The 15,909-nt window shown below is 55.1% G+C and overlaps 1 protein-coding gene across 1 annotated transcript in view; it reads left to right on the forward strand.

Moving 5' to 3' along the window:
• The first annotated feature begins 2,763 nt into the window (after positions 1-2,763).
• Positions 2,764-15,909, forward strand: part of ABLIM3 (actin binding LIM protein family member 3) — a 55,938-nt gene continuing 42,792 nt past the window's right edge. Inside the window, exon 1 of the mRNA XM_059825635.1 lies at positions 2,764-3,004. Within this exon, the coding sequence (XP_059681618.1) occupies positions 2,992-3,004 (13 nt within the window). The 5' untranslated portion in view covers positions 2,764-2,991. The remainder of the gene's footprint in view (positions 3,005-15,909) is intronic.

Below are 15,909 nucleotides of genomic sequence, written 5' to 3' on the forward strand. Positions count from 1 at the left end.
TTTTGAGCCCAGCTCCTGGTGATTTCACATGCAGCCAGCAACTTCCAGCTCTCCCAGTAATCAGCCAGCTGGTGTTCAAGGCAGGCATCAGGAAAGAAGAAATACGGTTATCAACTAGGTAGGGAAAGTTTGGTTCAGGTGACTCTCTCAGCATCTCACAAGGCCAAGGACACAGGGATAAGAAACCCAGTGTCCAGGGAAGCTGTCAGTAAAATTAAATTAAATTAGCACCTTTTTTTCATCTGTCCTCTTACCCTCATCACTACCGTGTCCCTTTTCACTGAACAATGCAGGGTCCTGCAGGCAGCAGCTTCCTCTGCACAGCCTGAGCTACGTGGTACATGCTGGGTACTGAATAAGGCGAGCGCCTTATGGGAAAAATACGCATCTAATAATTGCTGTGAAAGACTGTGTTGCAATGCACAGACACAAAGAGATGAAAGGGGACTGCGTTAACATCCTGACATTTCCTCATTTCTGGCTTCTTGTCTCAGGCATCCCTAGCACCCTTTTATGGCAGCTTTTGCAGCCAGTTTCCGCAGTCAAAGAAAAGGAAATGGGATTTCCAAAACACCCTGGGACAGCACTGATGGTGAGGGGCTCTAACCAGTGCCCTACACCATGGGCCCCTGCCCCAGCCCGGCCAGGGGCCAGGTCCCTGTGTGGGAGCCACTCGCTGAGCAGGGGTGTGTGTCAGGGGTTTGAGCTCCCTGCTGTCAGCTCACCAATGCCAAAACCCAAAAATCCCATGGTGGGGGCACCCAATGCCCTGCCCACCTGCCCTGCTGGCAGCGCCCACTGCCACTTCCCCATGGCGCAGCTCCACGGTGCTGGGACCGTCCTGCTGGGAGGGGACAAAGGGGAAGAGGTTCTGCGCTGGTGCCCCCTGAGCTCCGCCAAAGCACCCCGTCTTCCTCTGCAGCCCTCTGCAATCCCAACCTGTCTGTGCTGGAAATTTCAAGTTGTTCTGAAGGCAGCAAGTTAACAAGATTTGGAAACCAGGTCAGCGGAAGAAGCTTAATTAGCTCGCTGAACCGTGGGGACCAGCTCACATCGTGTCTGCTTTATTGACTCTCCAAACGGACGTTATTGATACAATAGGCATGAGCCTTGCTGCAGCGGGGTCCTGCACTCTCCTCTTGAGGAGTGGACACCCCGGCCCTTGTCAGGCACAGGGAAACTTCAAAAAGGGCCCCAAATCAGTGCCACGGGACAGCCTGAGCCATCCCGCCGTGCTGTACCAGCAGCACTGCTTTCTCCTTGCCTGTTCCCTCAGCCCTGCAGGGACCCCCAGACCCCTGCCCCTGCTGCTGGTCCTGCTCTTCGCACCCACCCGACAGTGCTCGGGGCGGGGGGGAGACAGAGCCGAAGGGGACAGGCAGCAGGGCTTGCAGCAAGCTGGCTGCATCACCAGCAGCACAGGCGTAGCTCACACGACCTGCTACCTGTCTTGTCATGCCACTGCAAACATCTGCTGCCACAAATAAAACAGCGAGAGAAAGGGAAAGCAAAAGGCCCTCTCTGGGCAGCACTCCAGCCCCAGGAGTGGGAGAGATGCGGCGCCTGTCACGATGCATGAAAAACCCCTTTCATTAGTGGCAAGATCGTAGCTTGCCTCTTTGACTCGCAGCACAGCTACTTGGGGGCTCCGCAAGCAGGGCGGGCACAGCCCCGTCTCTGCTAACACCCTGGGAGCAGCTCTGCTGGGTAGGGCTTTATTCTGATAGATAGCGTGTCACAAACAAAACAAGGAGCGAATGGCTTTGAAGCCCTTCCAGGAATCCTGATGTGCTGCCGGCAGAGAAGGCTGCTCGCTGATCATGAAGGAAGAGCCCCCTCTCCATCCTGCAGCCAGGTGTCGTGCGGACACCCCCAGCCCCCTCCCTGCTCCTGGCATGGGGCAGACACCTGGGCTGCCTTGTGTGGGACTGCCAGGACAGCTGGACAGCTACTGGAGGGGACCTTGGCACTAGAGGAAATCCAGTTTTTCAGCTTAAATTTTATCTGTCACCACCATGCCTCTGTCCCGGGACAGCATTTCTTTGCACGCTCAGCCACCACAGGGCCAAGCCGGAGAGCGAGCGGTGCCAGAATCGCAGCCGCTCCCACCCAGGGCTGGATGGGAGTAGCATCAGGCTGGGTGGGAGCCCCATGCCAAGGAGCGGCCAGCCTGGGAGCCCGGGGAGCTGCAGGCAGAGCCGCAGGCAGGGCTGACGGCAGGGCAGCGAGGAGGTCACCAGGCAGGGCAGCGTGCAGGACTGAAGGCAGGGCAGCGGGAAGGGCAGGGCAGCGCAGCAGGCGGTGCCGGGCCACGGGCAGGACTGCAGGCAGGGCAGCGGGCAGGCGGTGCCGGGCCACGGGCAGGACTGCAGGCAGGGCAGCGGGCAGGCGGTGCCCAGTAGATGGCGGCGGTGCCGAGGCGGCGCGCCCCGCAGCCGCCCCCCGGGGCCGGGCCGCCGCCGCCCCCCGCGCTGCGCTCCGCGGTGCCCCGCGCTGCCCCCCGCGCTGCTCCGCCCGGCGCGGCCGTCCGCGGGCTGAGCCGCCGGGGCGGGGCGGGCGGGCGGGGAGAGGCGCTGCGCGGCGCTGCGCGTCCCCCGCCGCGGCTCCACACCCCGCTATAAGAGCGGCGGCCGCGGCCGCGCTCCGCAGTGCATGGCAGCGCCTCGGCCGGGACGCGGCGGCCCTGGCGGGACCCTCCCCCGGGCCGGTCCCGGGCGTCCCCTCCACCCGCCTCGCCCCCTCCCAGCCGCCGACACCCTTGACCTTGCCGTCCGGCAGCTCGGGAGCGGGAGCAGCGGCAGCCGCGGGGATAGCCGTGGTGGGTCGCGGAGCTGCCTTGGGATGCGTTAGCCGGCGGATCGCACAGAAATCTCTCTCCTAGGAAGGAGAGAGGCAACCTCCTCCCACTGGCAGGGAGGCGGAAAAAAAGAGGATTTAAAGAGCATCTTTGCCCCCTTTGTTGAATGAGGAGGACAGAGGAGGACCAGCAAGATGAGCACTAGCAGTAAGTATGGCTTTCCCTTGCCTTTGCTGTGGGAATGAGACTGATACTGCACTGATCTGGCTGGGAGGAATCGGAAACAAAATGTCACAACAGGGTTGACAAGCCTAATGGGATGGATTTTTTTTATTTTCCTGCCTGCCTTTTGCTTTCTGACAGGGTCTGGCTTTGCTAGCCCTTCTTTCGTGTGTGCTAAGCCGTGGTGCTTATCTCCATTGAGTACTTCTTGGCTTGTATTTCTGGGGCTTGGAGGGCAGATCATGGACTAAAATGTTGATATGCAACATGGTGAGAGGGAACCAGGAGCACTCTGACAGGCAGCAGGCTCACTTGCTGATGCTATTGCCTACATATAAGTGGACTTTAGGGGGCACAGCCGATGGGGAGGAGGAGCAGGGTAAGGAGAGATCCAGAAATCAGGGAGCTCAGCAAAGCACAGGTGCAATACAGAAAAACATGTACCTTCTGCAGCTGGGGATGTGGGTGTTTCTATTGTGTGTGTGTGAGAGACAGGGACAGAGGCACTCATGCACTATGTATGAATTTCTAAAGAAGCAGAGCTTAGAAATGTGCTGTGTAAGATGAGAACTGGCACCTGGTACTAGTCTGGTTACTTCTGGTTTTGTGTCCTTGTTGCAAAGTCTGGAAGGATTGATCAGGTTTGACCAAGTCACAATCAATTTCTTTTTCCTCACTGATATGATGTGTGACAGCTGTACCCACCTCACTGGCACAGCTTTGATACATTCCTTTAAAAGCAGTGAGCTCCTGGCTAAAGGAGTCGATCCTGATGGCCACCTGAGGGTCTTCCTCCTGGGATAACCTGCCCAAGGAAGGTGCCCTCCCTCCTGTGGGTCCTAGAGGCCATGCGGAGAAAGGAGGACTCCCCCAGGCAGAAAGTGGCAGAGCAGTGACTTCTCCATCATGTTGGCATGTTGAGGTTTCTCAATCCGAGGGCTTGGGGTGGTTCCCAAGCAAAACACCGTGAAAAATACCTTGGCAAGCTGCAAGGCAACAGAACAGGTGATTCCAGCTCTGTGGGCTGCGTCAGAGGTGAGAAAACTTTCCAGGTGCCCTCTGCATGAGCCACACCTGGGACAGGCGCTAGCCCCCTTCCCCAGGGGAGTGGGGCTGGTGGTGCCCAGGTAGGAAACAATAGGGATTGATTCTTTCTGAGCCTGCTGGGTGCCTGATGACAAACGGTCCTCCCTCTGCCTCTCTGGGTGATGAGCTCAGCTCTGGTGCGGAGGACTGCGATGGCACAAGGTGCTCACTGGGGTCAGTGACCACGGTGGTGAGGTGAGACTGTTAAGCTTCCTGTAAGCCAGTTTTGACAAATGCATGTTGGTTTCTTTTGGGATTCCTTCCCAGCTCTTAATAGCTACCTTGGCTGCTGGTAGTGATAAGGGCTGTTTATGATTCTGGTGTGCTATAACTATCTGATTGTGCTGCAAAACTCTTGTACTGGGTCCTCCCCCACACAGAGAGAGGTGCCAGCAAACCCAAAGGTGCTGCCTGCCTGTTGCTCTGACGTGACTCACAGGAGGCCACAGGGCAGGCAGTGAGCCTAGAGCTGGGAGTCTCCTGAGAGGTGCTTCTCCTTCTGCTACTGCCTTGCTCTGACCTTGGGCACATCACTTGGCCATGCCTGAGCTTCTGGATTTGCCAGCAGCAGGTTGACACCGTGGCTCCTGCCCAGCCCTTTGGATGGCTTTGCAATCTTTGCCTGGATATTGCCATTACCTCTTTCTAAGCAGCCATGTGTTTTATGAAAGGTTTGGGAACTTTGTAACATCTGCTGATCATTTCCTGTGCTGTGAGTTGATTACTTATAGATTGCTTACAGTCCCTTTGGGACCACACCTGGTACAAGGGCTGTGCAAATCCTGCAAGGCAGTGGGCTCTGCCCTGTTAGGCTTCCCGACTTCTTCCCAGTAACCGAGGGGGTCAAAGCAGGGCTTGCCATACCTAAATGCTGGCTCATGTCTGTTCTTAGCAATGGCATGATCCTCTCCTAGCTGGTTCTGTGAGCAAGGCATGGGGTGCGGGGCCACCTCTTCTGTCAGCATGTTCTGTGGCTGGTGTGAATGTTGCCAAAAGCTGTGTCTTCCCCCTCACTGCTGCCTTGCCCAGCTCTGTACATCCCTACCCAGCCTGTACCTCAGGTCCATATGCTTGCAAGGCAAAAAAAGGAGTCCAGGAGCCTTATGGCACAGTGTCCCCTGTGCCACCTCTATTTTATGCCACGGATGCTACCTGACCATGACCTGCAATGGCTTTTGCAGCCTTTTGCTAGCGGCCAGTGGCTCAGGGGAGCTTGGTGCCTCTTGTTGGTCAGAGGCTTGCCAGCTCTGCTGCTCTCTGCATTGCGTTGGTTGGTTGGTTGGTTTTTTCCCCCTGGCCCCTGTAGGGACTGAGGGCTCGGATGCAATGGGGTCCAGCCAGCAGGCTCAGCTGTGCTCCAGCCTCCCAAGTCTGGTCTTTCTCCTGGTGCGTGGGACCCTACCTATGCAGATGTGAGGAGAGAAGGAGACACAGGTGGAGGAGGAAGATGGATGATAAAGCCAGATTGTGCATGGGGTGATGACCTACAGGTGTACCTGTGGCTGCAGGACCAAAGTTTTGGGGTTGGTAAATCAATGAGTTGGTGGCATTTTATCCTTATCTTTGCATCTGGTCTGTGAATTCCCACACTCCTTTCCATTTTAATTGGTACATTTTGATAACACTTCTATCCTGTCTGAAGCTGACGTGAGGCAGGAAACCTGGGGCTGTGGGCCATGGCTGGCCTTGAGCCATGCTGTTGCGCAAAACTATCAGCAAGGCCTCTGGGGAGCTCTGTGCAGGATTTGCTGCTGCAGGTGCATCTCTGAACACACTTTGTGCACAGCATGCAGGAGTCTTGCCTGCTCTTGCTGAGGGGACAGGGGTTTGCTTTTCACCCCAGTATAGGTCCTGGCATTGATGCCCCATGTTGTCTCCTCTCCCATGATGCAGGGAAGGCAAAGCCATATGGAAATCTTGATTATATTTTTCTTTAAGGGCAAGACAAAAAGGCCTTCATCTTGGCTGTAAATTCATATCCTGAGGCTGCAGAGCAGATCAGGTGGCCCTGAGGGTGCAAGGGTTGTGCTGGCTGGGAAGGCGACCTCTCCTCCTGGGCTCATCAGGTGTGCAGCGAGCATTTGGAGGGCACAGTGTTGATATTTACGTTAGCTATGCTATTTATACCTCCCACTCCAGTTAGCACTGCTAATTGGTTGCAAATAGATTCATACATTCATAAACAGGTCTATCAGTGCTGTGTTGCATTTCCATTGAAGCTGGATCCTGTAGTACAAACCCTTACCCAAGAGAGCATCCCTGAAAATCACCCCCTGAAATCCCCTAGGTTTTGTGCTCAACCTCTCCTGCAGAAGCTGGCATGGTGCAGGGAGGCTAACGTGGCCAATGCTGAGTTTGTGCCCATAAAAAGGCAGAGGGTTGAAGCTGTCATTTGCCTCAGGGACTTAAGTCTCCAAAATGAGTGTGAATAATCCCTTCTGCTGCTTTGAAGGTAGCCACCAGGTTTGGGTGCTGCAGGTCCATGTGGCAAGTATGGCCTGTGTGTAGGGGTCAGCCTGGTGGGATCCATGGGAGATGGCATTTGCACATCATCTCTTTTGTTCAGCTCTGTTGGGGTGGGAGGGGGGCTGTGGGAAGTCTTGGCACTGGTCTTATCAGGAGCAGGGTGCCCCTTGTTGTTATGGGCCATGCTGGTCTAATCAAAGATGCATGCAACTCCTGGGGGAGGTGAAACCCTGGTGAGCTCCTGGGTCGAACCAGGTTTGGCAGGCTCTGGATCAGTGTTGTAGTGGGTGATTGAAACTAGCTCACAAACTAGAGATCTTCCAGACTCGTTTCTGTCTCCAACGTGCACCCGGAAGAGGGAGACCAGAATCCGTCCCCATGGCAAGTTAACTCATGGTGAGGGGGAACCAGTACCATCTATCCCCCATCCTCTCCTCTGAGCAGCTGACAGCCTGTGGGAGCATGGAGAGCTCTTGCAGAGGGTTTGGTGTGTGAAGTGGAAAGTTTCCCCATACCATGCCAACCTCTGGCACCTCAAATTCCTGCTCGGAGTTCCCCAAGTCTCAGAAAGCCAAGAAAGGAGACAGGAGGAAAGGCTGGCCAGTTAAGCATTTGGGCAGCAAGGCTTCATGACAGATACTGATGAATGCAGCGTGTTTGCTTGGTTATTTTTGTCTTTCCTAAATCGTGCTCACTGTTACATGGTGATCCACTAAGCATAATCACTTAGTAATCTCTAGGCACATGTGGTTACAAGGTGTTTACCAGCAAACTCTATTAAGTCCCTGTGTAATTAAAGAGGAATCACATGGTGCTGTGCATCTCCGGGAGTTCCAGCTCTGCTCTGTGCAGCTCATCAGGCAGGGTGATTCACCATGTCTCCCCACCCAGTGGGGTAGGACCTGCCGAGGAGGACATGGTGTTTCTCCTGTGTTCAGAAGTTCAGTGAACCCAGAGGGATCAGCCTGTTGGTGTGACGAACAGTGTTAGTGTCTTCCCTGTGAGGAGGCTCTAGTTTTTGTGGCACCAGGCCTGGGGGGGTTATGTACAGAGGAGCCTTTCTGGTCATAGCACTCATGGATCCTGGTCAACACTGGTTCCCATTTAATCTTTGCAGTGCTGGAGGCTGCCCCAGGCATGCAGTGAACTGGGGACAAAGCACAGCTCCAGTGAGGGGGGACCCAGCAGAGTGAGATGCTGACTAGAGCAGTGGTGCTGCTGCCTGGTCCCTGGGTGCTTGGTGAGAAGGGCTCTGGATAAGCTCTCGTGCTCCTCACCCCTGCTCCCCCAAGAGCTGCTGGACAGGCTCTTCACATGCATTGGGCAAAGAGGCAGGTCTCCAAGCAGAGCTCTTCCTTCTCTGGCAGGCTATCGTGGAGGAGGCTTGTAGAAGGAGGAGAGCTTTCAGAAAGGCTGGAGTGGGCTCGGAGTTCAAGGCATGGGTGCAGGTGGGACAGAAGAAAGGAGGGACACAGATGCAGGACAGAGTCTTGCAAGAGATAAAAAGCTACCTTCCTAGTATGTTCTCTCCAAACCTAGCCATGAACGCTACCTAGCGTCTATGCTTCTCTAAGGAAGGCTCTAACACTGCGTTTTGCAGAATTTGGGCACCAAGGGAAACTCCAGGCTCTCCACCTATGTCTTGGTCCTCTCAATTAACACCAAGCCTGACTCTGCTGCCACAAGAAACCCGATACAAATTGTTCCGTCTGTTCTCCTGGGCAGCCTAGCAAAGGGACAGTCATCCATTGCATTCACTTTGATGCCAGAAAATTCAGAGCCCAGGCAGCTTCTCTCTGTCCTCAGGCTGGTGGATGGACTCTGTCCTCTCACCAAGCTTTGTTCAGGCTCTCCTGCAAACCATCTTTCTTGGCAGCTTGCCCTTTGAAGAGCAGAAGCCATAGAAAGTGGCCCTGCAGGCCAATGAAGTGCATGCTGTAAAGTCAATTGACGCAATTGAATTAATTCAAGGGCCTGCCATGCTCTTATAAAATAAATAGCAAGTTTTCTAATGACAAAGTGACGATCGGTTTAGCCAGATAATTGTATTTGTGATGCCAGCAGGCTGGACTAATGACAGACTGTCCTGTTATCAGCAAGGAGTCAGCATGGTGCTGCCTTCGCTCTCAGCAAAGCTGCGAAGGAGTGAAGGCAAACCCACCAAGTTCCTGCCAGACCCTGCAGTCCTGTCACGATGGTGCCATAATGAAGTGGTTGGAACATCTAATTAGATATTTTTAGACTAAATACATCAGCATCTCTTGGTTGTGAGCACTGCAGCACCTCCAGAAAGCGTCCTGGGGGTAGACTGGTGATGGCAAGGACTTAGGCGGAGAGTGATGGGGGAAGAAGCAGGCTGTGCAGGATGAAAGGGGACTAGGAGTGACCACAGTAGCTGTAGGGAAGACAGAGCCCAAGTACAGGAGTTTCAGGCCCAGGAATTTTGCTTGTGAGCTGCTCAGGGCAAGCATGGCAGGGTGACTGGCAACCTGCAGCAGAGAAGGTGGTTCTTGCTTGGAGAACACCTAGGCTGTCCTAAGTCCTCCTGTGCCCAGCCTCTCTGCCTTTTGAGTCCATAGGCTCAGTAAATCCCTGGGGAGGTAGGAGAGCTTGAGTGCCCTGATGGACATGCCTTGCTCTGTAGAAAAGGGCTGTCTGAAGCTTGTCAGTACCAACCTGATCTAGCACGGCAGCAAACTTGGATACACAGTTCTCATTTGATGGTGGCTTAGGTTTTTGGTAGACATAGTTTATACATGCATTTTTTTAGTGCAGGTATAGTTTGCTGAATGCTTTATCAGTATCAGCCATAAGCCCTGGTCTGGGAATTGATGTGTCTTCTGCTGCCTGGGGCGGAGATCTGAAAGAAAAAGGAGCTGGTACTATGGTTTCCTTATGCAGCCTGTCTGACCTTCCTTTCTTCTTACCCTTTTTACCCTGGCAAAGTCCTTCCCTGAGCCCCAAGCATCACTTGTTTTTCTGTTTGTGGACTTCTTATTCCACTTCCATTTTGAATCATCTTGTCTCTGAGAGCTGGACAACTGGGAAAGTCCTTGGGGGAAGGTTTCTGTAAGGAACAGGTCAGTGTAAGGGGGAGAATGTGCTTGAGGATTTGAAGCCATCCTGTTGGCTTCTGTGTTCGTTCTTGGCAACAAGTAGCACATTTTGGAGAGCACCACACTGCTGTGGGGCAAGAAAGGCTTTGTTGGTGCAATGCCAGCCCCAGAGCCCTTCCTCAGCTCAACCCGAGTCCATTGCAATCTGAATTTAAGTTTCAGGGTTTGACCTGTTCTCATAGTGAGTGGTTTTCTCAGCAGGCTGTAAGGTCTGCATCAGCTGGGATGCCTGTGTGTGAGTACATGAGCAAACAGGTCTCTGGCCTGCCAAGAGGGATGTATGGCAGGTCCCCATGGTTTGTCCTTCCCCTGTGAAGTGGCGACCAACAGTCTGGTGCTGAGTACAGCAAAGGCATGGAAAGGCTTTTCATGCCTGGCCCAAAGAAATAGGGGCTGGGGCAGGCAGAGGTCCTAGAGCCTCTCTGGAGTTGGTGCAGACCCCACTTGCTTTCAGCACCCAGCTCAAATGCAGCCCATACAGGGCAGCTGCCTGCACAGGGCTGTGGGAGCCGGGTCAGGGCAGCGCTGTGCCGGCAGCGTGTTGTGTGGCTCAGCACCGGCTTCTCCTGCTATCCAAGCAGGCAGCTCTGCTCCAGATTTTCCCTCTCCCTGCTCATATTGCAGCAGTCCTCAGAGTGTGATAGAGTACAGGCTTCCCCCAGCTCTTGTCTGCACTCGCACAGCCTCTCTGTCTGTGCTCAGATCGCAGCACTGGTCCCTGCAAACCCCTCCCTCCCTCCGCCTCGGCTGCCCTGCGCTGTGCCAGGGGCCGTGGGGTGTCCTCCCCATCACACCGCTTCCCCCCTTGGCCTTGGTACCTTCTGCATCAGCTCCTGGTCCTCAGAGGATGAAGAAGGTGGAGCAAGGTAAGATGAGCTCCCTCTGACCTCCTATGTGCTATAAATAGCCATGTCACCCAAGCATCGTTTGAGAGTGATGTGACAGAGTTTGGGCTCCTGGAGAGCTGCTCCCTCCCTTGCAGACACACCCAACACTTGGTCATCAGAGCTGATGGAAAAGGGCCCCCGCAGGTCCCACTGGTGACATGGAGCATGTCATCGCATTAGCGTGCAGCAGGACACCTCTCAGGTTATGCACAGCCTAATCCCATCTGGCAGCCACCAAGGCTGGTGTCCTGTGGCTGGGTCAGCGTGCGTGCACCTCGCTGGCAGCGGCAGCCAGACAGCTTGCAGCAGGGAGCCTTCCCCTGCAGTAAAGATTTAGCAACCTGCCTTCAGCTCTTGCCAAGCTGTACTGGGGCATAGGTGGCATGGATGGGCCAGGGCAAGGGGGTATCTTTGGTACATGTGTCAAATCTCCAGCCAGACCTTTGGGAGGGAAGGGGAAGGCAGCTCTTCTGTAGGGAATAACCAGATCTGGGAGAGAAGTGGTTTTCATGGTGCTGGTGGAGTGCCTGTGTGGTCCCTGAATGCTCTTTCACTCCCTCCATCCAGGCTGGGCTGGAGTTGATCGGGAAACCTTGGTACTCCCTGTTCATCCAGGCTGTTGCCAGAGAGATTCAGTTCTGGCGGCAGGCTGTGCCTTTGAGGGAGTTTTGCTGGCAGCACCAAAATATCCCCCACCTCTTGACCACAGACCAGCATGGGAACCAAGCAGTACAGCAGCTTACATGTGCATGGGCATACAGGGAGAAAAACAGCCATCTTCTCAGCAAGGAAGCCCTCCTTCATCTGGTGGCAGATGCTAAGGCACGAAGCTGGATCATCCCCAGCTCAGAGCCTTTTGTTCAGTGAGCAAAACCATCCCTTCATACACCTATAGATGCTACTTGAGGACTTCACTGTTGCCCCACCATCTGGCCCAGCGGCCCCTTGAGAGAGGTGGGGGTTGGACCTGACTCTTCCCCTCCAGGACCAGAGGTGCCTGGCAGTGCTGAGCCGGGTGAGCTGGCCAGGGAGAGCCCAGGGACCAAGCATGGATGTTTTCCCCTCCCCTGCTTTTGAAAAAAGAAAAGTCACTGCCTGCATGGTGAGTTATGTGGTGATGATGGCTCATGATGGGTTACATATAAAATCCCTCGCATCCCTGAGGATGCTACCAGTTGAAAGCTTTTATGGCATTTTAAAAATAGGCACAGAGGGGGAGAGAATGAGAAGATGGATAGGTAGGTGGATCCCTAATAAGGAGAGAAGAGGAAACAGCTAGAGAGGGAATGGAAAGACTTTAGTGAATGGCATGTGAATGATTACTGAGGGAGGGGGTGGTGTGGTCATACCGAGTGGCTGAGCTGCATGCCCAGCGGGATCGGGAAACCCTATAAAAAGCCTGGCTGTGAGATATGTTCCTTGCACGTGCTGGGGAGAGGGATGGGGTGAGCATCAGCTCAGGCTGTCTCTCCTGTGGGTGCTCACTGCATTCTACAAGTAGCTGTCAAAAATAATCCGTGACTCTCAGATGGCTGGGCCTGGGCTGGCTGCTGCTGCTCTTGCATGATTCCCCAAACAGCTCCAGGCTCATCTGTGCTCCTTTCCTGCCTTGAGGCTCAGGCTGATGGCCTCGCCTGGGAGCTGATGGATGAGGTTGGTCCTGGCCCTTGCTTTTCCCAAGGTGGCCTTTCCCACCTGGGCTGTGCTCCAATAAGGATGCTGAGAGCTGCCTCTCTGCTCTGTCTTCTGGCTTTCTGCTGCCTGACAGCTTGCAGCACCCGGATGCAAGACCTGGCGGGTCTGGGGCCATGGCAGAACTGCAGTGGCTGGGTGAGGGTGCAGTGTCCCCATGCCTGGCTGGAGCAGTGGTCCCAGAGCCACTAGCAGGAGGTCCCTTCAGCGGGACAGCCCTGCTCTGCTTTGTGTCACGGCCAGCACAGCGTCTTCCTGGTCCAGGAAAGCGGCTCCAAGCCCTTCCCTGTGCTTGTGGCAGCTCTCCCCATCACTCGGGGAAGATTACACAGAGTGTCTCCAAGAAATGCTAATTGCTTTGGCTTGCGCGTAGTACAGCAGAGCCACTGGGCATTCAGAGCTCTTAGTCAGCTTAGAGATCTGCCAGATCCTTCCTCTCCTTCCCCTGGAGAGCCGGAGGAGGTCTGCTGTGGCGGTTGCTGATCCCCACATCCCTGGGCCCCAGCTGAGCTGCAGGCTTGCACTCAAGCTGGCCCAGACCTGCAGTCCCAAATACCTGGCAGCACAAAGCACAGTGCACTCTTACAGGGCATTGCAGCCTTGGGGTGAAACACCCTGAGCTCAGCCCCTGGCAGGCACAGCGTGGGGTCAAACGCACCCCTCGTGCTGGAGGAAGGGTGGCTGGAGAGACAACAGGAGTTTCCCATCCTGGGGGAAGAGGATGGAGCTCGTGCTGCAGCAGAAGCAGTCAGTGCTGTTCTGCCATCTGTCCTCCCAGACCCCTCAGCTGCCGCTGCCTGCCCCTGCTCTGCCACTGGCAATTAAAGCTCTGCGCAGCCGGGCTCATTTGGTGCAGGCTGCTGGGAAGTGTGCCTTGGCTTTGCCCCTGCTCAAACCACAGGGAAAAAATGCTGCTAACAAGACTCCTCTGTCAAACTTGCCAGCCTGTCACATCCAGACCATCTCCCCCTTGTTTGCTTTCTTGGCTTTTTTTTTTTTGCCTTTCCCCATCAGCTAGGCAAATACCTGGGGAAGCGGAGGCTGGTGATGGGTTAGCCCTGCCCAGCTCTGGGCTGGGGAACAGTGAAGCTGGAGAGCGTGTGCTGCCTGGTCCTTGCACTGGCCCCTTGCAAAGGGTTGCTGCTCATCTGTGTGCTGATCTCGCTGTATTTCTCCAGCTCACAGCTCTTTTTAATGTTGTAGCATGGGAGCTGAAGTTCTAGCCCAGCCACCCTCTGTGGGTGCTGAGGTCTCTACCCTTCCTCCTTTGCCAAACCCTGGGGCAGCCCTGAGCCTGGGCAGAGTGAAGAGGTGCCTCCTGCCCTGCCTGGCTTCTGCTAACTCTGAGGAACTTCTCACCTGGTCTGAAATAACTTCTGGAGGAGCAGTGGGGGGGTCTGAGCCAGCAGCACAGTCCTTGCTGGCGAGTGCCTCTTACCCTACCCAAGGCAGGGGGTACCCCCAGTCCCTGCTCCCACCTTGCCTGCCCTTTGCTGGCTGCTGCGAGAGCATCCCGCGGGCGCATGGCAGAGTGAGGGCTTGCCAAGAGAGGTCATCTGTGGCTGCCCCAGCACTCGCTCCCTGCTTGGCTGGTCAGGTGGCATAAAGGGTCCGGCTTGGGAAATAATTCTGTTCTTTGGCAGGCAGTTCTTGGCTTATTTAAGCCAAAAGTGTGCACAACAAAGCACACGTTCATTTTTTCCCCCTTGAAAAGGGGACTTGTTCCCTGGAAAATGCCAGCTCTGCTGGGCCCGTTGATTGCCTGTTAATTGTCACTAATGAGGAGCTGGGAGATGTGGCTTCCAGAGGCTGTTGGGGACAACTGTCGCTTTGACTTGGGAGGGACATCTCAGTGGGGAAGGGAGCCGTGACCTCAGCACGGGCGAGTTGAGCTGCATTAATGGGTTTGTTACCAGAGAATGCCCCAATTCCTGTGCCTACGGCATGGGGCAGCAGCCCTTAGCCCTGACTCCGGAGCGGAGAGCGTGGAGGGTTAAGAGGATCTCTGGTGCTTACTGTACACAGATGGATTTATTTACGTATATGTAGCAGGGAGGTGGGATGGGGAGGGCTAAACCCACCCTGTCTGGGAGGGAGGGTTAAATCGCTGTGCTGGCCCATGTTGGGCAGCAGGACCTGATGCCAGGGCTTGGCTGTTCGCCTCCGGCCTGGTGATTGAAGGCTGTTTTTTTTTTTTCCCCTGGCCCTGATGAAAGGCACCAAAGGCTTTTAGCAGGAGACAGCCACGTCTGCCTGCCGCTTCCCATGCTGGCAGCCCCACCACCCCCCTCCTTTTGAAGTCGGGCTTCTGGGCGTACGCAGGAGCTGAGGGGAGCGTGAGTGTGGGGAGGAGGGGAGAGGATTACGTCTGCCGAAACCCCTCATATGCTCGTGGGAGTTTATTGTTCTAGATATGCCTTGTCCTGCTGCGTCCCCCACTGTCCCCAGCCCGGTTTGTCCCTGCCCAGCACCGAGCCCTGCTTGGTGCCTCTTGGCCCCATCGCTGGGCTGCCCCATGTCCTGCCAGCAGAAGCTCAGGATGTGGTTGGGGGGGGATATTAAGCCCCCTTAGAGAGTGTTGAGCTGTGTGAGCACCAGTGCAGAGGTGGGCTTTTACCTGCCAAGACAGCTCCATGCTGCAGCAGGGATGGGTGCTCCTCTCCCACAGCAGCAGCTTTCTGGGTGCCCATCACCTCCTGCCCTGCTCCTGTAGCATCTGCACTAATTACTGCAGTGGTTTCTCTCATCTTCTCTTTGCTAAAATGGCTGAGCTGATTCACCCAGAGCTTTTCCTGGGAGTTTTCTCAGTTTTGCTCCCATTCCTGCCAGGCTTTTGTGTACAGCTGGCCCTGCTGACCACCTCCTGCTCTCTGGGTGGGTACCTGCTCTCATCCCCATGATGGGTGGGCTGGGGCAGCACCCCAGCACTCGCTATCTGCCTGCAAGAGGTTGTTTCTGTGTTTACTATTCACCTATTGTGAGGGCAGCTCAGCAGAAGGGGAGCTTCCCTTTGGGATTTGTTATTTCATTAGAATAAATAGCCAAGTGGGGTGTTATTTTCCATTTCAGCTGAGGGAGGTTGTAGTTGCTGCTTTTTGACCCAAACCCTGATGCCTGTTTTTTAATTGTCTGTCTTTAATGAAGTGGGATGGAGAAGCGAGAGCAGAGCATGCTTTGGCAGTGGACGCAGCTCGTGTTCTTGCAGTACAAGGGCTTATGTCAATGTATTTGTGGTTGTATCTCTGCCTCCTACTCTGAACTTGGGGTAGGGGTTCAGGTGAGCCCCAAGCCATGTGACAAAGAATACTTTGTCCACTGCTGCCTCTGGGCTTCTTTCACAACCAGCCATGGAGATAGCCCACTGTTGTGGGGTTGGGACTGGCTATTGCTCTGAAGAGATCTGTGCTCTACTTGGGAGACTTGGCAGTCTGGCCTCAGAAATGCCTTCTTGGGAGCTCAGGGGACACAGGCAGCCCTGCTCTGCTTGGGAAGTAGTGGGACAAACACTGGTGCAGCTGGGCTGAGAAATGGGCCTGGACCCCAGAACTGGGGTGCAGTGGGGAGTGGGAGCATGGGCAGCCCTGAGCTAGCATGCTGCGTATGGGGTGCTGTGACCCAAAGGCTGGGCCGATCTATCTGTGCT

This window comes from Gavia stellata, chromosome 16 (assembly GCF_030936135.1).
Source record: "Gavia stellata isolate bGavSte3 chromosome 16, bGavSte3.hap2, whole genome shotgun sequence".
Lineage (NCBI taxonomy): Eukaryota > Metazoa > Chordata > Aves > Gaviiformes > Gaviidae > Gavia > Gavia stellata.